The sequence below is a fragment of the Haliaeetus leucocephalus genome, unplaced genomic scaffold (genome assembly GCF_000737465.1).
Source record: "Haliaeetus leucocephalus isolate CR32 unplaced genomic scaffold, Haliaeetus_leucocephalus-4.0 Scaffold964, whole genome shotgun sequence".
Classification (NCBI taxonomy): domain Eukaryota; kingdom Metazoa; phylum Chordata; class Aves; order Accipitriformes; family Accipitridae; genus Haliaeetus; species Haliaeetus leucocephalus.
The window spans coordinates 3,609,723-3,637,500 of NW_010973400.1; the positions used below are offsets into that span (position 1 = coordinate 3,609,723).

A 27,778-nucleotide genomic window follows, 5' to 3' on the forward strand; every position below is an offset into this window, starting at 1 on the left:
TTTTTAACAATCGTTTCAGGTGAGACAAACTTTTCCAGCTCTCATGACTCAAGTTCCATATTTACATCCAAGTTTACAAAAGTGGATGACTAACATTTTCCTCTTCTCTGTTACACAATGGTAAACACCTACATGTGGTCTCTTCCACCCAGGTGAGTGACATTGACCCAAGTTCTTGGGCACATGCAGCCATAGTTGCCACATCAAGTTTTGCCCAGTGAGATCACTTAATACTTTTACAGTAAATATTGCTGAGTCATGGGATTAGTGATATTTCCACCTGTTGTTTCCAGAATATTATATTGGTAGCGACTTGAAAGAATTTTAACTTTCAACCCTGCGCTACAGCCTGTTGTTTCACTTCTTCACTGTTATTTGGATCCTGGATCTGTAAAAGCAGGAATTGTAACCTCTGCTTATTAAATATGGAGCAATCTCAAACACTTCCCTTCTCTTTTTTTCCCCTCTCTTAGGTAGGAAACAGTTAATTTTAGCACAAGTTTTGGGGTTGGGTCTTGTTATTTGTTTTTCATTTTGGGGCTTTGTTTTGGGTTATGTCTTGTTGTGGGAGGGGGTTTGTTTGGGGTTTTTTGGATGGTTTTTCTGTGGTTGTTTTGTTTTGAGAGGACCTTCTGCACTGCATTTAAACTTGGCACATAATATCAGTGCTGGATGCAACTGAAGACCAAACTGGAGAGGAGGGATGCCGAGGAATCAGAAGTTGTACAAACACGCAGCCTCTCTTGCACCAAATGACCCAAAGCACACCAGGCAACGCTGACAGCAGAGAGGAGGTACAGTTTCCTTAACCCCTCTATTTTTTCCTCAGAAACCAAGGACATTTGGACACACTGTCACTAAAAGACACTCTGCAGCTTTCAATACTAGAATCAGGACTGATTAGTAAATAAACCAGAGGAAAGTAAGGAAATATCTTTATTGTTCCAAAGTCCAAACTGAACTGACACAGTTTCTTTTGGTGGATAGCAGGAGCACTGCAGACTATTCTTGTGAGACAGCTAAAAGGGATTCCCTTTTACAAATACAGCATGAAACCATTAAAGCCTTGGTACCAAAAGAAATCTGACAAACAGCAGATAAAAGTTTTCCAGCAGAGGTAGGAAACACTTACTCAATGATGTCAACACATCAATTCTGCCTATGTTTTCCTAGGAAGCTGCTGAAACACAGTTGTTTCCTTACGCTTTAAACATTTCCTTTTAATGAATTGCCCCGATATTTAAAAAAACTCAAGCTCTTATGAGTACACGACATTGATCAGCACCAAACGTACTGGCTGGGCTCCAAATGGTTTCCATGCTGAGCTGACATTCAGATGGAAGCGGAACAATCCTCTGACATCCTAGAGCAGCCCTGCTGTCGTACAGATCCATATTTTTGTGAAGGTGGCAAACAGGTCATTATATTGGGATTTTGGACTCTCAATTCTGTTCCTTACTTAGTCAGTAACCTTAAAGTAGATATATTTTACAGATTGGAAAAAAGTCATAGGCATTCTCTACCTAGAGGGCTTTGATATCTACAGGTGAAGAGATTAGATTAAAATACCATTTTTATTTTCGTAACAGGAGCAGTAGGTTACGTAGAGTTCATAAAAATCTACAGATTGCCACTGCTAATATTTAGAAGCTTAATAACCTAAACATTCTTTTGAGATACCTGTATTTCCTTCAGCAAGCACTTGCCTTAGAAAAACTTTAAACTAGGTAAGATTTAGTGCATAGTTCCATTCTCTCCATATACAAATAAGAAGGTGTGTAAGTTGGTATAAATTTTAAATTAAGCCATTAAGGGAGGAAAAAAAAAAACAAACCCCAAACTTTACCTTTGCTAGACTACACCTCCACTTTGATGAAATGCAGTTCATCCTTAAGGCTTCTCTTGTCTGTAGGTTTAAAAAAAAAAAAATTAAAGGGAAGAGTTTCTCAAAGTGTAGAAAATGTTTATATAATTTAGAACGAGTGCTGAAGTGACCCAAGTACCTTTCTGTCCAGAAGTGTTCCAAACAACAGGATGAAGAACCCCTAAAAAATTGTAAAAAAAATTAACAAAACCAGCATAACCACATGACGTTTCTGAAATGCTTCTAGATGTTGTTTCCTTAAGGATGGAAAAAATAATGTTTTTGTCAGTGTAATAGATCTCATCATGTATGACTCAGATAGCAGCAATACGCAAAGTGAGTTTATCCACCCAGGTCACACGGACTCTCTGGGAATGTCAAGAATGGATATATAACCCATGCTAATTCTCATTACGAACTGGACTGATGGGTACATACCAGGACTTTCTCAACCCACTTAGTAGCAGCATTAGCCAAGAGCAGCTAAGGCAGACTGGCGATACAACAGTACGTCAGGTAACATTGCATGTCTATACTGATGAGTTAAATAAAACCCTCTTCAATGGCAAGGGAGAATTTCCTGTGTATTTGTTAAGCGATAAGGATGAGACATCTTTGCAATTACTGGACATAAAGCAGTGTACTTTAACATAAATTTGTCATCTTAATTCTTCATCCCACTTTACACCAACTAGTTTGTTCCATTACCCATCTGCATCTACTATGTCAATGCAGGATGCCTGCTGCATGCACTGTGTAAGACAGTTAAGCTGAAGGGAAAGCCTAGGTCCTGTTTTTCATGCACAGCTCAAGCTGCCAGACCCTCTTAGGTCTGCTACCTTTTCCCAAGCTCAGCAAAGTCTGAGCACGTGCTATTCCCAGTCTCGCTGAGCTTACCTGGAAGGCGTTCAGCAGCGCAAACGTAACATGGAATGCCAGAGAGCGGCTGTCGACAATTGTTGCTAATCCAAACCCCCAGGTGAGACCCAGAAGAGGTGTCAGAAGGACCACGTTTTTGCTAATTCGGATCATGTTGCTCAACTCTTGTGACTTGCAGCCTTCTCCAACAGCGGATCTCCCAGTCTTCGCCACGACCACCACCACCACCACCACATTCACAACGACGATGCCCAGAGCGGGTACAACAAAGGCCAAAAGGGCTTTCGTTTCATGCCAATTGAGCCAGCAGGCTCCACTCCTTAAATACCCATTTTTTGGTTCAGTAATAGCAACAGTGAGGATAGATATGACCAAGGGACATCCATAGCCAATAGAGAATGCTGTAGCTATGAATACAGATCTCGTTATCTTAAAAAAAATTAATAATAATCCATAGAGAATCAAGAGGCCCAGGGTAAACATCCAAAAAAACATGGCAAGATAGAAAAAGTGAAGGAAAAAAGTGGCTGCTACACACAACTGGTAATTTAGGGCTGTATTGTGCACAATAGCCGCGAAGATGAACAAAACATCTGCAATGAGAAGAGATGTAGCAATGTTGACCAAACAAAAATGGCGCATGTAGGTTATTTCAGTTTTTGTAACGTGATGCCAGACAACAGTCTCGATGACAAGGCAGAGAACCAAGCTGAAAATGGAAAGGCCTAACCCTACACGTGTAATGTAATCCAGCACTGCATTTCGCAGCATGGTGGGGGACATCAAAATGGAGAAGGATTTGAATGTCCGACGGTGATGCTTGCAGATGCAAACAACACTGCTGATGTTGTCAGACTTCGTTTTGCATGCCCTGTGATCCCATCTCCTTTCAGTAGAGTGCCACCCAACACACTGAGACTTGACATTCTCCAGTTTATTCACCTTTTCGAAGATGAGCAAAATATGCTGAAGCTCTTCTGGCAGAGACACCGATAACACCATTCCATTCACAAAAACAGGGTCCAACCGGTTGGTTTCTAGAATGGCTCCAAGTGTTGGAAGAGCAATGCTGATGGCTTTGGAAGTCTTGGGTAACTTCAGAAGCTCTTCTTCTGGAATGACCACATGCCCAGTGATATCTCCTGTGTTATTAAACTCCATAGAAAAATCAAAGCTCTTTCCTGAAGTATTTTTATGTATGCTGTAGCCTTTTATAGAGATGAAGTGCTCCTGTACACTTTCTGACCCATTCCTTAGAAGAAGTTTCCCTGCAAATAAATTCACTGAGTCCAGTAATATTGAACTGGCATTTCTGTCCTTTACAAAAGCCCAGTTGGAAATGATGGAGCTGTTCAGAATATGGTTTGCTATCCTGCTGTAACTCTGAAACAAACAAGGAAAAAAAAAAGTTATTTTTTATGTTAAAAGAAACCAGCTGTTATTCCACTGGCAGAGCCTCCAGAAAGGCTCATTTAATTCAAAAGTGATGTCTATAAAGGGAATATTCTTCTTTGACAATGAATGGGTTCCCATGATCCATCCCAGTCAAACCCAAACATCTCATTGGCATGGTCACTACCAGAACTGTCCTATCCTCTTCATATCATAGCTCAAGAGATGATTAGAAAAGCAAGTATAAAGCAAAAATCAGGACACCTAAGTTTATTCCAGATGCTGACCTGCCATGTACATCTGCTTTACATCACCCTCCCTATATTTCTTCCCCCACCTCTCTGACTTCTGAGTTCATCAGGGAAAGATGTCAGTTTTCATTGTGCAACACATGACGGGTCAGCATCTCCAAGGCTGCCTTCCCTACAGAGCCATACTTCAAAAATGAATTCTTCCTTGTACTGCTCTCCCATGTCTGTAACAGCAGTTCCTGAAAACAATTTTGCTTTTAAAGTGAATTCCACAGAGTATTTTCACCATACATGAATAGGTCAAACAGTTTCTCTGACAACAAAATATGGCCCTCTCTGGAAACTCTTTCCGGGTGATCTCCTTGTGACTAGCAGCCACCACTTCATTGGATAGTGGCTATAGGGACAAAACACTGTATGGATGCTCTGGTAAGCTCAGAAACATGTCCTGAAGCCCATAAAAGTAAATACCTGCATTTTTTTTCTATTGACATTCTCTGATAACAGCAGGGAAATCTTCTTTAGCAATTCCACTATATCAGCAATGTTTCCTGGAATGGCTGGTGAAGACAGGATATCTGGGATGATGCATGAAAAATCAGCTCGGCAGTTACTATTCCCATGGTCATCAGCACCAAAATATTTTGCTCCATCTCCAGGCCTCCCATGCACTGGCTTTCCTTCCCCTACAAAAGGAAGGTGTCCTCCAGCAACACTAACATGTCCTCCGGAGCTTGGAAGGAGATCACGTTCAGAAATCCTCTGGAGGGAGGAAAATAAATTTGAGAAAATTAATGGAGAGAATAAAAATGAAGCTACAGCTACAATCAGGCAAGAGATACAGTGCAGGGGGGTGCAATGAATGTGCTGGATGGCCTGAAACCAGGGACCAAAGCTCACCTGAGAAGAATGTCTTGCTCGTACAACACACATGAAGGAAGGGGCAAGAACTAAATGCAGTGCCTTATTCTTAAAGTGACTTGAATGAAGTTCTTCATTTTGTAGTTGGGGAGAATTTACCATGAATCATCTGATTATTACAGATATTGGTGTTGCTCTTTTCTCAAGTTCATCCTAGTGTATCATTGTCTTGGTTTAGATTCACCTGAGGAACATTAGCCAAGTGAACAAGGCAACTTCATTTCTGAATTATGTTTCTACACAGGAATTTCCCAAATTTATTTCCTACCGCTTCATTTAGGATGAAGTCAAAGCCTTTTATCAAAGTAATCTGTGTTTTAGGATCCCATCTTCTTCCCTTTGCTCAAGACTGAAAGCGTATGGAGGGAGGGGCTGTCTTTGCTAGAAATTAGGAGCATAGGCTAAAGTAGAAGCATAACAGTTACCTCACCTGAAAAAGGGACTGAACATCCAGGCTTGCACAGGCGTCTATGAACATTTGCCACTTTCTGTCTGCACAGACAAAGCTTGTCTCCCCGTGGAAGGAGGGAGAACAAGGCTGAATACAAATAGCTCCGTTATCTTTGCAGGGAATGAGATTTATACAGCCATCTGAAAAACATACCAAGCAGATATTGTTATAAGGTGTAAGACAGCATACCATGGTCCAAGAGGTGAGTATCAGGGTGTAAAGTATTGATAACTGATAACACCTCACAAAGAATTAACAAAGATACATAGCTATTCACTGTACCTTGCTGATCACCAGTCTTTGATTCCTTACCGACAACCTGAAAAATAAGAAGCGTAGATTGAATGTTAAAATAAATAAAAGATGACTCTTTGGCACAAACCAGAAAGGTGATTTCAAGGGCAAAATAGTCCTTTCAAGGTCCAGAATGCAAAGCTTATGGCCCCTTGCTTGTACGGACCAACTGAGAACTCTCTACTAACAGTTTGTTTCTGTATTAAGCCTTCAGTTGTACCCTTCTACTGAAATGACATACTGAGCTAGTGGACAGGATCACACATGCCTCCAGCAGTCATTCCTCAGTCAAAAAGCCTGTATTAGGCTTAAGGTCTCTGGTGTTTCTCATGTTGATGAGAATATGCGACTTGTTGATGAGGATATGTGACCTATATGACTTTTGCCGTAAGAGAAATGTACAGTTGTACAAATACCAACGGCTGCTTCGTTCCTCTCCCAGCTGGGAAGCGACCCCACGGTAGGCATACCCGGCTCCCGCAGGCAGGACCACTTGCTGGGACTGCGTGTCGTAATCCAGAACAGCTTCCATCACTGCTTGGTCAAATGGTCTATCATCTACAGCCAGCCAAACCCTGCCAGCCTGGAAGGAAAGCTCGGCTACGCAATGCCCTGGAAATTGCACTGTTACTGCTGGGGAGAGCAGGCCGCACAGCAGATTTCTAACGCCCCAAGGGTTGCGCTGGAGGTTGCTTGGCCTACTGAACGTACTGAATACTTCAGAATGTTTTCTCCTGTAGTGACAGGACAAGGGGCAACGGTTTTAAACTGAAAGAGGGTAGATTTAGATCAGATGAGGAAGAAATTTTTTATGAGAGTGGTGAGGCACTGGGACAGGTTGCCCAGAGAAGTTGTGGATGCCCCATCCCTGGAAGTGTTCAAGGTCAAGTGGGACGGGGATTTCGGCAACCTGGTGCAGTGAAACTTACCCCGAGAGCAGCGCGCGGTGCGGCCAGAAAGTGCACGGCCCAAAGGAGGAGACAGTGGGCTACCCTCACATCCATCACCTCCCATTTACTGCTTTCCTCCTGCAAGAAAGAGATGTTAAAGAAGTTTAGACATATCTGTTTTCACCTGTGAACATAATCCAGTTCATAAGAGAGCAGCTAAACCCATCCCAAAGACTGTCCTTACTGGGCTTGCAAGGTAATGTTCAGAAATTTCTTAAGTTTTTTAATGAGAATTATTTACGAACCTTTTCTTAAAAATAAAAAAAATTTTAAAAAATAATCTGTCCAACACTGGAAGTTACTGCATTAATAATTTGCTGTAAACTGCAAGGTGGAGAGCTTATTAAAGCAGTTCAGCCTGTGGTTCCCTTTTGAAGGGATTTAAGACAGCCTCGCCTCCACTGGGTTCACCACTGCTACTCTGCCTCCTTGGGCAGTTCCTGATGAGACCTGCCGTGTGAGGTAGGAAACTCAGGCCCTTGGGGCTCAGATATCCAAACCTGAGAAACAAGGACCAGACTGAAATGTTATTTGCTTCGCAGAAGTATTCAGGCCTCTGCTCCCCCCATGAAGTTTCCTGTGGTCCTTGGTAAAAGCTTAATATCCTGGGATGCAACTTACAGGCATATTTACTGGAGGAAAATAATTCAGTAAAGGGAATGAAGAAAAAAATGATGCATTCTATCACATCTGATTATTAGATGCCATACGTGTCTAACAAAAAAAAAAAACCAGCTCCCGTAGATTCAACAGAATTGAGACACTGATCTTCTATCACTGGATGTAAAAGTAGATTAAGCCATGTACTAAAAAAAAATAATAAAATCCATACAATGGATGCAAGGTGACAAAAGCAGGATGATGGCTGGTTTTCAGAAGATGCACACAGGAGAAGGCTTGGTCAAATCACCGTGCTTTGACAGAAGACACTCAAATTTCCCCAATACGTACTGATCAGGACAGAGGATGCTGAAACAGAAGGGGTCCTGCACTGACAGAGCAAAGATGTGTTTTTCTACCCAAGAAACTCCAAGCTCTCACAATCTGATGGCATCAAAGGACCAGGCACACAGGTGGCTGCCCCCTTCACCTGTGACATTTGTTCACCTTACTGTATTTTGATATCTGCAGGTTTATTACTTAATTACAAAAAGATCACAAAGGGAAGAGCCAGATCGATGCACTTAATTTCTAAGCTAGCTCTAAAGGAGAACCTCGTGCCAGTCTCTGAATTCAACTGGTATTAATAAAAGCATTTTCTGGGTTTAAAGCTAGCAACTATTAGCTCTTCTAAGGAAATAAAATGGATAAGGAGAAGTGAACCAAAAGACGCGGATCAATATTGCTGAAGAACAGGAGGTGGCTGGGAAACACCTACAGGTTTGAGGCAAAGGGCTGTATTGAATTCTTTTCCGATTTCTGCAGTCATTAAATGTTTACTCTGTGCTCCTAGCCCTAATTCCATTTCACAGCTGGGAATCCTTGAGCACATCATGTTTCATCACTAATTAATTCATATTCATTTGGCATTTAATCACTGATGTAACTCCACCTAGGGCTGTTACCTTTAAGTGAGGCAGAAATCTGGGACAGCTCCAGGTATCTGAGGCTCACCAAGATACTGGCCCATGTTACCAGCAAAACACTGATCTTGCTCAGTTGCATTGCTTGACTCATCATGGAAACCACCCAGTCTCACCACTGCAAGAATGTGCCAAGGTAACTACTATGCAGCAGTAGAAACTTAGAGCAAAACAGGTAATACAGCAGCAAGTCACCGTCACTTTATGGAAAAAATATGGATATACCAACATAAGGCCACGGGAAAGCATATACAGCTACTCCTCTCCCTCCACAGCATCCAATTATGGTACTTTATCTAGATAAAGGATGATGTATAACTAATCATAAACTATCTACTGCCATTAATAGGAACACACAGTGTGAATGCAGGGTATCAGACAGTGATCTGGTCCAAACTCAGGCAATGCATTTTTTTTTTTTTTTTTTGGGGGGAAAGGTCCATAAAGACCAACTGAGCTGTTAATCCAAGACACTCCAACTGAAAACTTGACACTTTTTGAAAATCATCCCCTGGATGAAGAACACCTTGCCCCTTCATGCACCCATCCTTACTGGGATTAATTCACATTTGCAAGGCACTAGGCTACTAACTTTGTCTCCTTTTTTAAGAAACTGTAAACACATTACTCCTCTCTTCCAGATGTTTCTGCTCCATCAGGGTACAGGCACATGAGCAGCTGAGTTGTCAAAACCTTCTCAGATGGAAGGGACTTTCTAAGTAAGAGGGCAATTCCATACCCTCAGGTATCTCCCACCCAACTCAGGAGATTGTCACCAGCTGCTGATCCTCCTTCTCCAGCTCATTTCATTTGGTCACAGCACCCCAGGGGGGGCAAAGCCCTCAACAGGAGGGAAAGAGTGAGGAATGAGTGACTAGACAGTGGTTACGAGAGAGGAAAGAGCCTCTTAAAACAGTAAAAAAGGGTAAACTGATCATGTATTTAAAAAGTAATCTATATGTCAGTTAATGTATCATAACCTTAAATTCAAAGCCCTTACTCTGTGACTTCTGTTGGCTTAAAATCAAAGTGTTTTGTAAAACCCCACAAAACTATCCCTCCCTTCCACTACCCCAAGCGCTCTCGTGCTTTTAATTTCTGGCAGGATGCATTGCAAGGCAGCCTGGCCCCCCCTGCTCACAGCTACCCGAGGGCTCAGCCCAAGCAGCGACAACTGAGGGAACTACAGCCCCAGACTGGTGGACCCAAGGGCTCTGGCCAAAGTATCCTGCACAAAAGTTACAAGCACATACTGTAGAAAAAAAAAAAATTACAGTGGGCTGGACAAATATATTTTCCCAAACACTGCAAACTCGCACTGTTTGTATTTAACATTTTTTTAAAAATATTAAATCTGTTTTTACAGAACCTAATCTATTATTTTTAGAGCTTGAATGCTACATGGCTGGCTTAAAACTCAATAAACCACCCTAATATGATCACTTGCCATTGCTACCTAGCAAGTTAAAAAGGCTGCACAGCAGGAGACTTTAGAGTCTTCAACATGGTCATCCAAAGATAAAAATTAAAGGTCTTAACTACACAGAATTGTATTACTTGTATTTTTAAAGGGACCACACTTGGAAAATATGAATTTAAGTAAAGCAAGTTCTGAGAGCGATCTTTACAGTAACTTTAGCTATGAGAAAATTTTGGATTTTCTTAAAAGTGACAACACTGTGATTAGAGACCAGTAACAAAGCTACAAGCAAAAAGCTCAGAGGATAACTAAGATATCTAATTGTTTCCACAGATATAAGGAGAACATAAAACTGAGGAAATAAGTGCAAAGTAAATACAGCCTAAGCAATTAAGTGCATTTTAGATTACGAATGAACCAATTTCACAGACCACTGATATTTTTCAAGCAGTTCTGAAGAACGTTGTTTTGCGAGAGTACTCACTGTTTTTAGAAGTCTGGGTTCTACTGTAAGCAAAATTAATGCAGCCAGAGATCCTCAAGATACCACAGGCGAGTGTCTAACCATTCATCTGCTGCCATCGTGCCCCAGTCCCACTCTTACGGTCGTACCCAGTGTTGCTTGAGTGCTCTGATTCATTCAGTTTTCCCATGAAGAAATAACCTTGGGCATCAGCCTCCTTCTTTTCTTGCCCAACCGGATTAATATTGAGGAACCTGCAGATGACAATAAAGGTATTGCACTGCAAAATGACAAAACAAGTTACAAAACACACCCGCAAAACTGCCAGATTGCCACCTTTGCCAGGAGTCCACACAGATGAATCACACCCGCGTAGTTTGTATCTTTCTTCCTCATGGAGAAGGCATCTTCTGCTCTTCTGGATTTAATAGATTGAGACTTTAAAGACCAAAAAAAAAAATCCATGATCAAAATCTGGTCAAGTTAACGTATTACCCTTCATAAATCAAAGACGACACTACTGACGGTATCTCGCACAGCTGAAAAGCTCAATGAGCAAGTAATAATCTTTTCTTTACAGGCTGCACCCATTGTAAGGGGTGAGAGCTGTCTGCTGAACTTTCTGCCATGTTCACTGTTGCCTCTCTTTGTATTGGCTCACCTCCAACAGCCAGCAATTTACAGCAAGTAGTTTATCATAACAGAAGAGCAATTCCTAACATACCTTTTACTCACAAGGCTGCTTTGGAAGAGCTTTGGTCACTAATTTTTTCCACAATCCTGTAATGTGTTTGTCATGAGCTTATAGGGTTTCCTGTGATAACGTCATTTTGCCTGCTACCACAACTTCAGTCAGTCCTCAGCCACAAGGTAGGTCTCCAATTTTAGCCTAAAGATAGGTATTATTTACTGTTCTGTTTTGATATAGCCAGCCTTGCATCTCACATTGGTAACAAGTAGGAATTAAGCCAAGCACAATTAGACACAGCCAACACAGCCCATCTGGAAAGGTTAAATGACTTGCACTTGATACAGTACCAGGTAGAGATGAATTAAAAGGTGGCACCTTAGCTACCTTTTAAGTCAGAAGGGCCAAAGACCAGATCACATCAAGGTACAGACACCTGTTGTAAAAGGCTTCTTCCCTTAGTCACCTGGAGTTGTGCTTCTACACAGTCCCTGAACCTTTGCTACGATGGCAAGACTGAATACCCCTTGATTCTCAAACACCTCCCCAACCTAAGCAATAGTCCTCTGAAGTACACAAAGGCTGGCACACTTCAACACTCAGACACACACATGCTTCTCCCAGAAGGAAGAAGTGTGAATCTGTGCTCCTGAGGGCTTAGGAAGATATTCAAACCATGATCTCCAACAAGCAAGGACGGTACTTCCAAACCCCAAACCCAGCAGCATCAGTCCCACACTTTACAAGCTGGTCAAGGCTGCTTGCATTCTTCAAGCTGGGAGGTATGTGCCCAGGCACCCAACAGGGAGTGGTTTGTCTTTTCAGCTCTTGCAAAATCCAATTAGCCAAGATATATGACCAGCTGCTTCGACACCGCTCTAAGAAAGTGAACAGTCAGCAATCAGGAACATCTCAGAGAACTCCAATAGCAGCCAAAAGTAAGGCAGGTGTGAAAAACTGGTTTTACCATTTCCTTTGGAAAGAGTTAACAGACTTCTACTAATTTATGACTTCAATGAATACAAGGTATTTATTTAAAAGTTCAACAGATACTTTGCTACACAACCCAAAGTCAAACCTTGCAATACATTACAGGTATCATCAGAAAATTAATTCCCCTGAAGCAACATTAATGAAAAATGTTATCTTGCTGGTGATTGTTTAAATAAATTAAAAAAAAAAAAGTAGACCCGTAATTTTTTTTTAACACTGTACCTTGTATGCAAACAAAAGCTTTTTGGAGAAAGTTACAAAGATTGAATAAAAACCTTGCAGTTGAAAAATGCCCTTCTGTTGTTCTGTTCTTCATCTGCCTTCTCCCTCATCCATACCCCTTTTAAACATGCCATGCTCTCAGTCTTCAGTTCTTCATTATATATTTAGGAAGTGATTCAAACATGCATTTATCCATGCAACTGATTGGCAACAGGGATCTTAAAAAAGGCTCTGAAGATGCACAATAAGGTCAGTTCAATATGGACCAACAAGAAATTAAAAAAAAAAGGGAATAAAGAGATACTGGTAAGATTCCCAGTTAAATTTGCAAATTAAAACAGTAAGATTTCCAACTGTCTGGATCCTAAGCCATCCTGGGAGTCAGGAACCGGAGCATTCCAGTGAGTAAATTAAAATCCAAAAGCCTCAAAGGCAGACCATATAAATAACAATACACTTCACTCCCACCCCCCAAACTCCTCCTGCAAAGAATTTAATGGCATATGAAACATTCCTGAACAGAACTGAGCAGACATTTCAACAGGTTTTTAAACTTATTTTATTTGCCAAGTTTGGATAGCATGCATCATTTTACAGCACCGGTAAACAAGTCAGTGAAGCATACTGCTTTTAGGAACTTGTACTGTGGAATGTCTTCAAAACCATTACCCTCTCCCCCTCCACTCTAGTACGTAACACTAGCTGAAGACAAGACAGAGATATATCGGGGCAACTTTCTTATGGCTAAAAATACTCAATAGCAGCGACTTTTAAAGGAGGGTTTTATTAAGTCAAGTCATTGCACTTGGGTCATTTATTGCTATAGCAAACAAAGGCCGTTAAATAACAAACACCTTTCATTTGTGGTTTTAACCGATTGTCTTGTTCTGTTCATCTGCTACAAGCTTACATGCAGACACAATTTCTGTGGAGCAATCCATTCCAAGATTTGTTTCATGCTCTAATCACAGTGAGAGCTTGTATAACAAAATTGGCTATTCCCTTAGGCTCAATTCTTGCTTTTCGTCACCTGACTTAGAGATATGAATTCTAAGTAAGAGTTTAGTGTCTGATGAGAAGCATTACTTCTGCACATTATTCCTCAATATATAGATCTGGCTCAAGTCTTCATTTGTGATGCATCTAGGCAATTAAAAGCATTAATATTGAATCAGCTTATTAGCAATGTGACTAGCAAATATTCCCTAATACCTCGTAGTATATTAACCAAATTTTATGAACAATTTAAATCAGCAATTGACAAACATCCTCCAACTGACCTTTTGATGTTTGTATTTTATGATGCATCAACTGTGGAAAACGTATACTCTCAAGAAGCAACACTTCCCTGTCACTTGCTCAAGTGACACACTAAATAATTACTATATTGATGACTATTCCCATGAATAGAAACTTAATTACTTCTCTTACTGGTGAAGTTGCCAAACTACGTGGCATGTTTTTTCATTTAAATTCTAGTAAACCAAAAGGAGATATGGTGATTATTAACAGAAGTAATGCATTTGACTGGCTTTCTAAGCTGTAAGTTTCTTAATTGTTTGATCAAATTAACACAGCAATAAATATCATTGTCTCCCACCACTTTACATATTATTTGGATATTATTCTGGTGCACTGTGTTGAGCTCAGGGGTTAAAGATAATGGCAATCCACAAGATTTCAACTGTTTTCCATAAAATGTGAAAGATGCCGTCTTGGACACCAGCACAATGCTGTCAAAGCAATTGTTCCAATCACTCATTAAAATACAAAGATGTTATTAAATTTAGAGATACACAATATACTGAGAAAGTTTATGGCATAAATATATAAATATTGAGACCTTTTGAGAGTATCAAAGTTCCAAAGGGATTTATTTAGAGACATATTATAAACAAAACCTGACTATTGTAAAAATGGATCAAGATGCATATTTAACCACTAGAAAGATTGATGACTTCAGTTTAAATACACAGAAGCACAGATGTTGTGACTTAAGGTTTACTTTTTCATGCTGTATGCTGTATACATTTTAGGCACAACAGGTTAAGACTGGATTGTAGCCTTGTTTCTGTTTTTCTTGCATTTTGTGGTTTTAAAAGTTAATTTTGTCATAGCTTCATGATTCAGTCCCAAATCCCTTTTTAATCCAATAGTGCAAGTGACAAAACATTCTGCTAAACTACTCAGATTAGATCATTCGTTCTTACTATAATGCATAGGAGTTTCACCTGCTTCGTTGCATTAAAAAAATTCCTATCTCATTACTCAACTTATAAACAGCATATTATTAATATTCTCACTGCAGACAGGCACAACAGCATAACCCTGGGTAAGACTGCCAAAATTATACAAATATCATATATTCCCTTTTGCGTCTAGGAGAAAAGTAGTGACTACAATTACAATACAGTTATTACACCCCTCCCAATAGACTATTTTACAGATTAGTTGTAAAGATAGATCACCCTATTTATAGTATAGATCTCTTTAAAAATTAAGCTACAGGTATTCAATAAAAATCTATTAAGAATTCCCTCTCCTTTCTATACAGATTCAGTAGTATTTTCAAGCAAACCAAAAAATAAGGTCTGCAATTCCAGCACAGTAAGAAATAAGGCCTCTTTTATATTGGCAAAAAAATTACACCATTATTCTTTTTTGTTTTCTTATCTCTCTGAATAAAAGACTATATTCCTTTTTTTACTATATTTTTTTCTTTAAGACTGTAGAACACCAGCATCCATTATTATTATGAAATAAGAGTCAGTTCTCCTTGTGTTCAGCTTTGAATTCCTGGTGAGTTAAAAACATTGAGTCCATAACTGTCTCATGTAGACATCACTGCTTTCTTCAATTTTTCTATTTCAAGCTGGAAAACGGACATTTTGAAAAGAAAGAGAATCAGTATTAAAGTAGCAATAATCTAAAGTCTTCAGAGCTTTCACCAATATTATAACCTTTATATTTCAAAGACACTTAAGTAAAAAAAATCGTTACACAGAAGCATTTGACAGCTTGATATTTACAGCTGATTTCATACTACTGTTGGCTAAACAAACAAGAATTTAAATTCATCAAAAATTTGCCTATAGTTCTGGTACATCTTATTGGATAAACTCTGAATAAAGCAGTCAAAGCTAGGTTGTGGAATCGCTTGACATGTCCCCATGTAACGCTGCATCATCACCTCGGACTAACTTCCTAAAGCAGCCTTCATGCAAAATACTGTGCCATGATTAATTTGTATTTCTTCAAATGGATTTAGAGGATACATGGAATTTACCTCCTCTTCATCTCCAGTGCATATTTAAGGCTACTTCATTGATTACTTTAGAGACGCATTAAAAAGGGGACTCACCAGAAGTTCTTCTCAAGTTTCCAAAGTAGCTTTGTAGTCAATAAGAAATACTATTTCACAAATAAAATGCCCTTTTGTACCAGACTGAAATAATTTTCTACAATGAGCTCATCCTATTAACTACTTAATGGCATCATATTATAATGCAGGTAGCCTTCTTCATCAGTAAATTGAGAGGAGTAGCATTCATGCATAAGGATATTTTTCAGATGCATTCCATTCTTTCGGCAAATTATTCACTTAATATTTAAACAGTTCATCAAAAAAATTAGGAAAGTTTACTTTTGCCCCATTTTTCTTTTGATTACATAAAGTAAATCTGTCCTTCAATCTTCCAAAAGCAAAGTATTAATCTTCTCCCTTGGAACACAGCAGAGCAAAGAATCCAGCAACACTAAACTGAACTTGCATTCCAACACCCATACATATTGTTAAAAATACGTTATGTTAAAAATTTTCCAGATAAAGCAAGCTCAGCTAAGATGAACTGTGAATCTTCTATATACAACCAAATGCCTCCTGAGGCATTCATTCAACCACACAGTAACACAGCAATCAAAAAAAACTGAGCAGGCTCATTAAGACCTTCTTGTGGCATCAAATACTAGAACTGCCTACAGACTTCTAAACTTTACTCCCACTCAAATTGCTAATATTACCTCCAGATTACTTCGTAACAGCTTCTCTTCTTCCAAATCCTTCTTTAGTTTTTCCAGTTCTCTCCTAAAAGTAGTTAAGATATCAGAAATGCAAGTTTCACATTACTGAGAACAGGCAGCATGGGTCTTGTTTAAATTTTACAAGAGAAATTCCTGTAACAACTGTCTGATGCTATATCTTATAAATAAAACTTCCATATAAGTACATGCCCACTAGTGAACTGGTACTCAAATCTAGTGCACCACAAGCTTCCACCAACTCTCAATACTTCTTACCTATCACTGTGCACTTACTCCTAACTTATAATCACAATTTTAAGTACGCTACTTTAAAATTTCTACTGTTATTTTACTTGAAGGAGTTGAATTTAAACCAAGATAACCTGGCAACTTCTACATAGAGATTAGAAATTCTTTAGAATAAAAAGTTCCTAAAATATGTTTTATTTCATAACTATGTTCAGGCATGAAAGCGCTAAGAATTATCATCAAGTCACTGAAGAACTAGTTCATTAATCTCCAGAACTCATAATGTACTAGTGTGCTTTGGAGACCAACTGATCCTGATGCTCTATAACCTCTCAAGAGGTCAATCTAAAAGCTGGTTTGGTTAGCACTAGTCATCACTTAACGAGTACCAAAATGAATGTCTGTGCTGTAAAAATAAAAACAGAAAAGGTAAATTTCCTGCAGATTGGTCTTTACTGTGTTTACTCAAACACCAATTACATTTTTCTTCTACATCATTCTCCAAACACAACCCTACCCACATGCACACAGATGACTGGGCCACCATGATCACCAATTTGAAAAGCTCAGTAATATCTTTCCCTACTACCAGTCACGTCAATACTGCAATTACTTGTGCGCAGTGTTACACAAGGTCAGCACATGTACTTACATTAAATACCACAAAAATTATCTACTTTTCCTTACAGTGAAGGTACTAACTGTTTAAGAAGTATTTACAAAAAGCTGTAATGCATGCAGGAGTGCAAGTAGGAAGGAAAAATGTGTACAAATTCCAAAAATACTCTGACATCAAATCTGTATGTATTTAGGACATCTAGTTGGATCAACTTCTAAAGAAAGAACTTCTGAATTAATATTAATACAGAATAGCATTTTTTTTCTTCTTTTTTATTTTAAAGAAGTTTGGCATTAAAGACATTTGGGAGATGTCTGTGTAACCCTTTGAGATTGAGAAGGAAAATATTTACCCATGTTCTTTCTTCAGTACGTCTACTAAACCCATCAAATCATTAATCTGAGTCCTGAGCTCTTCCACAGAAATTTTTTCATCATCTGTTTCTCCTTTAAGTTGGATGTCTCCAGGAAAAAAGTTGAGTATAACAGAACTTGGTCTCTGCGATGAAGATGGATTTGGTGGACTGAATGCAGATGGCTAAAAAAAAAAAATACATCAGTGGAAAGCTGAGAAATGAAATCATACTGACTACTTACAGCATACAGGTTGTACTGTTATGGGAGCTACATGTGCACAACCTCCTTAATTTTCTACCCAAAAGGCAAAAAACAATGTCCAGTTCAAATGGACTACTGTAGTATATGAGATGCAGTTATTTTATACAGCTCTTTATTAAGCATTTCCCTGAGGTTCCTGTAGTCACTAAAAAAAGTGCTCACACTGCAGTTCTCTCAAAAACAAAACAAAACAAAAAACCAACGTGATTTAATGGGGCCCATAGGTTCATTATAAACAATCTTTTCTGCACCTTTCTGCTCTGCTCAGTTGTTCTGTCTGTCAGGAGACTAGAGGATGAGCAGCCATGAAGCTTATTTGGGAAATTATACCATAGGTTTTTTTATGCTACCCGATACAATAGCTCCCATCAGAACTGATGAACTTTATACTTTAGTATAATGAACTTTATACTAGAATTTCTAATATGAACTTTATACTAAGCGACATGGCTCACTTGCATTTAAATACAATCATTTGCATTTAGGTGGTTGCATCGATCTAAACTGGAAATGCAAGCAAGATGAACAGAACACCTAGCTGCCTGGTACTTATCTAGCTCCTTGGTATCATACCTTTTTTGTTTCAACTGGCTTTGGTTTGGCACTTTCTTCTTCTTTCTGCACCTTCAAATTTTTTTCTGGACTCACATTTTGACTTGCCTGGTAAACCATTCATCAAAAATAAAAAGGTTTTCAGAATTTTAAAAAATAAATAAAAAAAAGTAAATAAAAAAAGAACTGTCATATGTTTCTAAAAATGCAACAGAAAAAAGAAAAAAAAAAAAAGGAAAAAAAAAGGCCACAAAACCCAAACACCCAAACTTAAATTATTAGACTACCATGGTTTTCTTTCCCTGCCAGTCAGAACTTCCCTTCCTCACCATACTCATTCAGCTGAATTTACATCAAACATAAAAATCTTGGGCAGGATTCTCAAGCATCTCTGCAGTACTTAACAAAGCAAGTCCTTGATGCTTTTGGGAGCCTGTAGGTACCTTCTTAAAACATAAACAGTAACCAGCAGTAACTGTAGATATTAACTGTAGATGGTAACTGGCATGACTGAACTACACAACATCCAATGATACAATTTGTTTTCAGGGACTCCGCACCACCTGGTTCTCATGGTCTGACAATATCATGTCTTAGCACACGAGATCACAAGTCCCGCATTACAGCAAAATTAAATTACAAATCTGTTGTTAGGCCTGTAAAGCACTAAAGACACTTTCAGAGTTGTGTGTATGCACACCACCTATTTCATCATCAGTGACGCTAGAAGAGCTAAGTACTTACTGCAGTAATACCCCACAGAACAGAAAGACTCCTTCAGCTGCAACGCAGTCACGTTGTTTCTCTTACATACGCTTCCCTCCGGGGAATGGATGTTCCTGTAGACAAAGTCTATAGGAACTGAACCTCTACGGCATTTTGCCCTCAGATAAATGGTTCATAAAACTGTTTCCCAGTGCAACTCTGTTTCCTGGGAAGTTAGTTCACTACTAGGAAAACACCCAATATACTCACAGGACTGCTGTTATTGAAACGTGAAGGCAGCCTCCTACCAGGCATCTTGGGTCGGTTTGCAGTAGGGTGTGATAGATTATCTGAGGTAGCTATTACATCATCAAAGCTTAACAGATCTAGGAAAAAAAATGAAAACATAGACCACCATCAAGACCAGAAGGTTTTGCTGCATTCTTTTTTATCACTTTTTTTCCTCAAGACAAAAAATAAATATGTAATTTATCAGAATTCTTATTGTTTGAAAGTTTTTCAGTATATACAACACGAGCCATATGAAACAACTACACGACTTTGGCATATCTGGGAAACCACATTTTCCACCTTGAAAAAAAATTAAGAGTTAATTCAACTAGTATTTAAATACAAGTTCTCAACAGAAATGCTGTAGTAACATGGCAGCAAAACCAGACCTAACAATTATCTGGAAAAGAATATATTTATGACTTTTCTTGAGAGGTGCCATATTCAACTGTTTAAGAGAGCATATAACTTGCATGAAAAGCATGAAACCTCAAGTTTAGTGACTAAGACAAAAATAAAAGCAGTATGGTAAAGTACATCTCCACAGGTTGGTGAAATAAGTTAAGATGACATTAACTGCAAATATTTCTGTGCAGGCTAGTTTTTTCATATGCAGTGTTTTGTCTAAAGAAAATACACAACTTCATAAAGTCTGTCATAAAGAATTTCAAAACTCCATTCTCATACTTTATTATACCATACAGATCTCTCTGTTCATTAGTCTCTTTATGCTCACAGGTCTCGGTGTACTCTCTCCTAGATCAGTAGAAATTCTTTACATCCTATGGGAAGAGGCAACCTTAGGAAAAAGGCTGCCTATTAATAGGAAGATTAACATTAATAGGAAGAACAGAACATATCTAATCTAACAACATAAGTAGTTCACCTAGTTAACAACTGGACTTCTTAACTGTTTCTCCACAAAAATAATACTACTACTTACCTGTCAACAGATGTGCCATGAGATAGGTTTTTTGTTTAAGCATTGACATAAGATCATAGGTGTTATATAAGTTTTTACAACACAAGTTCGTTACACTTATTCTAGGTACTCTAAATGTTTAGCTAAAATACCACACAGCATTTACTATGGGCACCAAAAGTAACATTCAAGAATTGGGGTTTGTTGGGCAGGGAGGTGGTGGTTTTGCAACCTCTGATTTTTACATGACATTATGATTTATCAAATAGCAGCTATGATAGTTCTTTCCCTATTTTCTCATTCATTTTAAAGCTATAGAAAGAGGTCATATAACAAAAAAGCCCTAAGAACACTGAGCCAGACTATTGATACCACTTTCGTGTTTGGATGGATGACTTAAAATCATCTGATTAATCAGAGTTTTAATCACACATTGTCAAAGCTAATTTGTACGTGTAGAAACTAAGTTTTCCACTGAATGTTTTAACTGATTTTATTGTCTTCTATTCTGTGTTACTATCCTTGAAGTCCCTAAGATATTCGCAACTTCTGGGCATCCCTGAACATATTTCATCATCTGTTGCCTTGTTGAAATGCAAGCTTTTATAACAGTATCTGTTACCAATCAGTTTTGCTGCTTTTTAATTTTATTAAAGAGAACGTAAATACAGTCTTTTGTAAACATGTAATCATATCTGCAATGTAAAAAAGCGGGGGGGAAATAAACAAAGAAGGAAGAAACAGAAGAGTGATGAATGGCAAGCAGCTGACGGAAAAGAGGATGAGGGAGAATTAAATAACTATGAAGGTATTTCTGCTGTAGTCTGTGCCAATAAAATATTTAACTTATTAGAAGTCAAGCAACAGTGACCAACACGTTTTTTACTCAATCCCAGAGCACTAATCCATGCCAAAATGTAAATCAGGATTTACGTTAATTAGGTATTATTAAAAAGGTAAAAAGAAAGCAGAAAAAAAATATATATGCCCTTTCCCCCATCTCAGTAATTTTTGCCTTTAAACGACCCTCCTTTTGTCATTCTGCAGAAATGACAAATCATTTGGCAGGAAATTTAAATAAGAATTGAAAATTGAGTTGCTATTATGATTGTAATGCCAGCTCTGTGTCCACGAACAAAGTAAACATCAGGCATATTAAGAATAATGTGTACATCTGAAAAAAACCCACAGTATTTGACAAGGCTTGAAGATGAAGACTGCTACAGTCTTGAATTGTATATGATTTCAATATAGATGGTGGGATGACACTAAAGCCAGGGGCGATGGGGGTGGTGTCCTATTTGTTAAGAGCTTCTAAAGGAAATTGCTACACCTGAGACAATTGCTCAGCATTAAAATATTAACAGCACCTTACAGTCAGAGGAAATTCTGACTGCACTTGCATTTTTCTTTTAACCTTTTCATTTTGTTGCTTTGGTATAGGGAAGAAATTAAAGCACAGCCTGATGGAGATTAGGGTTTGTGTTTGTGGTGGTGGTTTTGTTTGTTTGTTTTCTTTTTAAACAGCATTCTTATTTATTTTAGGAGAAAGCCTGGCCCCACTGAAACCAATAGAGATACTGATGAAACCCACTGAAACTTCACAATTTCAACCAATAAAATGATTTATCAATTAACTTTCTTACAGACAGCCTGTAGATAATTGTTAAAGGAAATCCCATGATAGTGCCAAAAGAGCAACATTATACACGTGGGGATAATTTGAGTCAAAAAATGATTTTAAGGCTGAGCAAGAGCATCTTTCTTTCTAGAAAGATGAGTCAAGTTTAAACAGTTACTTAGGACAGACTACTAGAAATATCTCTTCTGCAAGCTTACCATGGATCCATAACAGAACTGTTAGAAGCTTTAACAGATACAATTAGGTGAGAGGTTTTGTTAAAATTTGTGAATGCTTCAAGTGTACTCATAGCAGTTTGTCTTAAAAAGCCTTCACAAAAAGAAGCAAAGCTGAAGGGGTGTCTAAAGAAATTATGGTTCCAACATCTCATGTGGCTGGGGTTTAAAAACCCATGACAGAAGTGAAACATATCCAATATTTTAGAAGACAGGACCTCACATTAATCTGCAGAGTAAAAGAAGATGGCAGCCCTTTTTCCTATTACTCATCTTGCTGAGATTGCACCCCAAAAATTTAGGGCACAGATATAAGCTTCAGAATATTTAAACTTGCAGTCGAGCAATAGTAAGGTATTTGCTACAATTAAGCACATGCCTAATACGTAACTTTCAAAAACACTATTTTACAAGACTCATGATACTAAATAGCCAACACTAGTGGATTCAGTGCCTAAAGGCTTCATAACTGCATAATTTGTGTGTACAGAAGGATAAAGCCATTCAACCTACATACACCAGAAGTGGTATAAGTATTGAACACATTTCACTATAAACACTAGGTTTGGCTTATCTATAGCTGGACTGTAAAGTTTTTCCTTTTTTTTATCCCCACAAGTTCCTAATTGAGAAGTATACTTAAAGTAACAACTTCTTTAACAGCTAAGCAAAACAGGCATTCAAACGAACCAAAAAAGCATTTTAAATCGAAACCCAAAAATTTTAGTATCCATAACTGCAACTCAAAATTACTCTTATGACGTTAAGAAGAGGCTATGTGTATGGCATAAAGCATTTGGATTTCCTTATAGATTGTTATCTTACCAAAATGGAGAAGGGTAGGGTAATTTCCTGACACGTAAGAAGGGAAACATGGCAAACAGGATAGGAAACAAAATCTGGAAAGAAAAGTCAAGGAGAGGAATGTCTAGAAAAAGATTCTGAACAAAAAAATTATTTTACAAAGCAGGAAAAAGAAACATTTGTAGAAGAAACAGAATCGCTTTACATGTTCAGCATGCTAGTATTACAGCTTTAGTCTTTTACAGTACTTTAATTCTAGTTGAACAGAGAAACATTTATGCAATTTTTCAAATAAAGCTTCAAGAGAAGGTATTTCAACATGATCAATGTTTCTGAATGCTTTTGAGTATTTGTCCTTATCTGATGGCTGGGGGCCTAATTTTGATATGGAGTGTGTTGGCTTTTTTCTATAGATACAGAATATTTATGGCTTCTCCTTAGGCTAAATTGAAAGTGGCTCAACCTACACCACACTTCATGGTCAAACTAAGTTGCAAAACAAAAGACCCATACTTATAGAAATTGGTTTTCTAAAAATTCATTCACTTCAGGACTTCAATCTAAAGGCGGGCGGGATGGAGGGGCAGGGGAAGAAGAGAGACTGGTAATGCAGTTGCCAACCGCAGCCATACTCTTTCCCCCGTGGTTTAGCATCTATTCCAATGCTTGTAAGATAACAAAGTTTGAGATTGTTTAGTAAGGACCCAACATGTTTGGAGCTTTATATAGCCTTAGTTGCTGCATGGAGCATTCTGTCTTTAGCAGCAGAATGCATACAGAGACATAAAGCAAGAGATTCATTACATTTTACTGGCAGGAGTTTGGACTAGTCTATTTTCACAAGAGTAGTAAAACTACAAGTGACTTATGCAGATCGCTTTAAACAAGGGCACTTTCACATAACAGAGGATTTCTGAAACTTTCCTTAAATAGCAGCTCCTTGACACTGTCAGTGCTGCATCCCCACACGGACTGCCTGACCCTCCTTTGCTTGCTCTGCACCAGACAAGGATCACTGAACAGACCTCACCCACTTGCTTGTTATGCACCCCTGTCCGCTGCCCCATACAGGTATTGAAATCTTGAATTTCTCCATGAGCCTGTAAAATCTTACGTTAGCAAGTCAGAATTCATAGAATTTTTTTTTCTAAATCTGTACAAAATTGGGGGTTTTATGTATATGTGAATACCTAATATCACAGCTACTACGTTGACATCTTTTAATAACCAGAGTAGCAAGATAATTGCACCTAAAGAAAAAAAAAAGACATTCCATCTACTTTCATGGGGAGTTTTTTCCTGCAGATAAATGATACTATGCTACACAGTAACACATCTAGCACAGTTCTAGAGATAAACATCTGAGTAGTAGGACAAGGCTTACATTTTTAAGGCTAGGTTGTGCATCGCTCTTTCATCTCTCAGCTTACATTGGCTGGAAAGTGTTTCTTCCGTACCCTCATTCAAACTCATCTTTAAATAGAGGCAATAGTTAAACTGCCAATTCAAACCCTTTAAGACAAGGCATATCACAGCATATGCATAGATTTTACTGGGGAATAAAAAAAGAACTTACAAATACTTTAGAGTAACACTAATAATATTTGTAATATTTCCAGGATATTTTAATACCTGAAGTCCAGCTTTTTGTGGCTCAGGAAAATATAACTTCTGTATTAAAAACATACATAAACTAACCTTTCCCCATACAAAGCATTTAAGCTTAGAAGCACATTTTAAAATGCTTAATGGAAAAATCAACAGTACTCTTTTCTATTCATAAACTGCTTCAGTTTCTTAATGCATTATTTTTATCTCCTAGATCAATTTATTACACTTTAGGACCAACTATTCTATAACCTGAATATCCTAATTAGCCTAAGTTTTATATATATATAAAAGTTATATTATTTCAAAATGTATTATTACTAAAACTTTTTCTGAGATGAAAGGTTGCATTTGAGATATGCAAGCCAAACACTGCAGGTACAATTCACTAAAGCTTTTTCTGCAGTGGTTAATCACACAGTAAAAATATTTTAGAGTTAAAAAAAAAATATGCCCACAGCAGATGATCTCTGCCTAAGAGGCACACAGAGGACTGAAATCAGTTGTGCTGTCTGTAAAGGACAAAAGGTAACTTTATAATAGCTCAGAGAGCCTGATCAATGTGGGTGCTTTAACCAGTATCAAGGTTTTGGCTGGACAAATTTAGATTTAAAGAGATGCCACGTTTGGCTCGAGTTGCATTAAGCAAAGCCATAAGTATGAAATTCCAGTGTACAATGCTCCATGCTGGCCCAAATGTAACGTATGATAAAGTCATAATCTAAAATAGCTATGAACTTAATCACAGAATGCTGAAGGTAATGGCACTACTAAAAATACGCAAGTTAGCCAGAAAAGCAAAAGTTATCTTAAACGCAAGAGCAGAACAAACAGAACCAGTCAGTAAGGAAAACAATTTCATAAAAACACAAGATAAAAGTGGCAGCAAAAAAACATGCTTTCAAATTAGAAGAACAAACCATTACCTATGTTTCTCCCTTTGTCATCTACTACAACACAGCACTCATTAACTGCTTCCAAATAGCTTACTGACATGTGTTCACCGCTTGCTGACTCTTAACCTTCAGCTACCTACAGCAGTTCTAAAAAAAAAATATACTTTCTACTGAACAGGCATAATCGCACTCTGTGGAATTTTGAGTAAACTACTTAAAAAGCTTATTCTAACCTTGTAAAATACTGCAATCCAAACAGAAAGACCAAAAAGAATGTTTTATTCTTTTCTTACCCAATTCTTTAGAGCTCTTTACCACAAGTGAATCTACCTCTACTGATTTTGGTCTAAGTGGTAATGGTTCAGTATCTAACTTTGGTTTTGCTACTGGCTCAACTTCAGATTTCGGTCGAAGAGAAACAACTTCTCCATTAGGTCTGTAGTAAGAAAAAAGAAGACAAGACATACCTAGTCAATAAACAGTTTACAACTGAAACATACCAAGAATTACAGGTAAATTGAAAAATTTCAGTAGATTTTATCATTTTCTAAAGCCTTGCTTAAAATAAAGTCTTTTGAAGAGCAATTCTAGTCCTATAAAAGCCAATTCTTCTGTTCAAGCTCTTGCAGAGTTGTCAAACATGTACAATCCTCTTGTAAAAATAATCCAAAACTTCTACTACAGGGCATACTTTGGCACTTAAATATAAAATATTACACTTCAGAGCAACAGAAAACAAAATAGCTAAATAGCACTTTCAGTAATATCTCTTGAAATACTCAGAAACATACTCAGAGTCCTTGACATCAAAATCTTCCTGTAAAGAAAAACACTACCAAGAACAAGTTATTTCTTTCTGGGTATAGAGTAAAGTACCTCGTATATACGGCTTTTATTCTACCACGCATTCTTTGCATGTCTGGTGACACCATCCAGGGACAAAAAAAACCCAAACAAAAACCAAACCAAACAAAAACCAAACAAAAAAAAAAACCAAAACCCACCCCCCCACAAAAAAACCCCACCAAAACAGACAAACAAAAAGGAGAAACACATGACATTTTCCTTTACAATTCTTCCTATCATTTACGCCACAGCATAAAAATAGAATCACAGAACCATTTAGGTTGGAAAAGACCTTTAAGATCATCAAGTCCAATCGTTAACATAGCACTGTCAAGGCCACCACTAAACCATGGCCCTAAGCACCACATCTACATGTTTTTTAAACTCCTCAAGGGATGGCGACTCCACCACTTCCCTGGGCAGCCTCTTCCAATGCTTGACAACCCTTTTCAGTGAAGAAAGTTTTCCTAATGTCCAATTTAAACCTCCCCAAGCACAACTTGGGGCCACCTCCTCTTGTCCTGTCACTTGTTACTTGGGAGAAGAGACCGACCCCCACCTGGCTACAACCTCCTTTCAGGTAGTTGTAGAGAGCGATCAGGTCTCCCTTCAGCCTCCTTTTCTCCAGGCTGAACAACCCCAGTTCCCTCAGCCGCTCCTCATAAGACTTGTGCTCTGGACCCTTCACCAGCTTCGTTGCCCTTCTCTGGACACACTCCAGCACCTCAATGTCTTTCTTGTAGTGAGGGGCCCAAAACCGAACACAGTACTCGAGGTGCAGCCCCACCAGTGCCGAGTACAGGGGGACGATGACTTCCCTGCTCCTGCTGGCCACACTATTTCTGATACAGGCCAGGATGCCGTTGGTCTTCTTGGCCACCTGGGCACACTGCTGGCTCATATTCCGCTGGCTGTCCACCAGCACCCCCAGGGCCTTTTCCACCAGGCAGCTTTCCAGCCACTCTTCCCCAAGCCTGTAGCGTTCCATGGGGTTGTTGTGACCCAAGTGCAGGACCCAGCACTTGGCCCTGTTGAACCTCATACAGTTGGCCTCAGCCCATCGATCCAGCCTGTCCAGATCCCTCTGTAGAGCCTTCCTACCCTCCAGCAGATCAACACTCCCGCCCAACTTGGTGTCCTCTGTGAACTTACTGAGGGCGCACTCAATCCCCTCATCCAGATCATTGATAAAAGATACTAAGCAGAACTGGCCCCAACACCGAGCCCTGGAGAACACCACTTGTGACCGGTCACCGACTGGATTTCACTCCATTCACCACAACTCTTTGGGCCCAGCCATCCCGCCAGTTTTTTCCCCAGCAAAGAGTACGCCCATCCAAGCCATGAACAGCCAGTTTCTTCAGGAGCATGCTGTGGGAAATGGTGTCAAAGGCTTTATTAAGGTCTAGGTAGACAACATC

The 27,778-nt window shown here is 38.7% G+C and overlaps 2 protein-coding genes across 2 annotated transcripts in view; both read right to left on the bottom strand.

Moving 5' to 3' along the window:
* Positions 1-331: 331 nt before the first annotated feature.
* Positions 332-7,056, bottom strand: LOC104842168 (probable G-protein coupled receptor 115). Its single transcript, XM_010584307.1, has 8 exons — positions 6,982-7,056; positions 6,041-6,077; positions 5,738-5,898; positions 4,858-5,148; positions 2,762-4,126; positions 2,004-2,045; positions 1,847-1,906; positions 332-388 (listed from the first exon to the last, which is right to left on the bottom strand). Exons 1-8 carry the CDS (start codon positions 7,054-7,056, stop codon positions 332-334), a joined length of 2,088 nt encoding a protein of 695 aa, XP_010582609.1.
* An 8,145-nt stretch (positions 7,057-15,201) lies between these two features.
* CD2AP (CD2-associated protein) overlaps positions 15,202-27,778 on the bottom strand; it is a 65,864-nt gene continuing 53,287 nt past the window's right edge. The window contains exons 13-18 of the mRNA XM_010584308.1: positions 25,805-25,947; positions 19,404-19,519; positions 18,450-18,536; positions 17,612-17,796; positions 16,392-16,455; positions 15,202-15,243 (exon numbers count right to left, since the gene is read on the bottom strand). Of these exons, the coding sequence (XP_010582610.1) occupies positions 15,202-15,243; positions 16,392-16,455; positions 17,612-17,796; positions 18,450-18,536; positions 19,404-19,519; positions 25,805-25,947 (637 nt within the window). The remainder of the gene's footprint in view (positions 15,244-16,391; positions 16,456-17,611; positions 17,797-18,449; positions 18,537-19,403; positions 19,520-25,804; positions 25,948-27,778) is intronic.

Bases quoted from the DNA above. Each gene is read 5' to 3' on its own strand.
- LOC104842168 (XM_010584307.1), bottom strand. From the start codon at position 7,056: ATGGATGTGAGGGTAGCCCACTGTCTCCTCCTTTGGGCCGTGCACTTT. The intron at 5,149-5,737 runs GTGAGGTAACTG...TCCTCCCTCCAG, and splicing joins ATGTTCAGTCCCTTTTTCAG to AGGATTTCTGAACGTGATCT. The intron at 2,046-2,761 runs GTAAGCTCAGCG...ACAATTTTTTAG, and splicing joins CGCTGCTGAACGCCTTCCAG to GGGTTCTTCATCCTGTTGTT.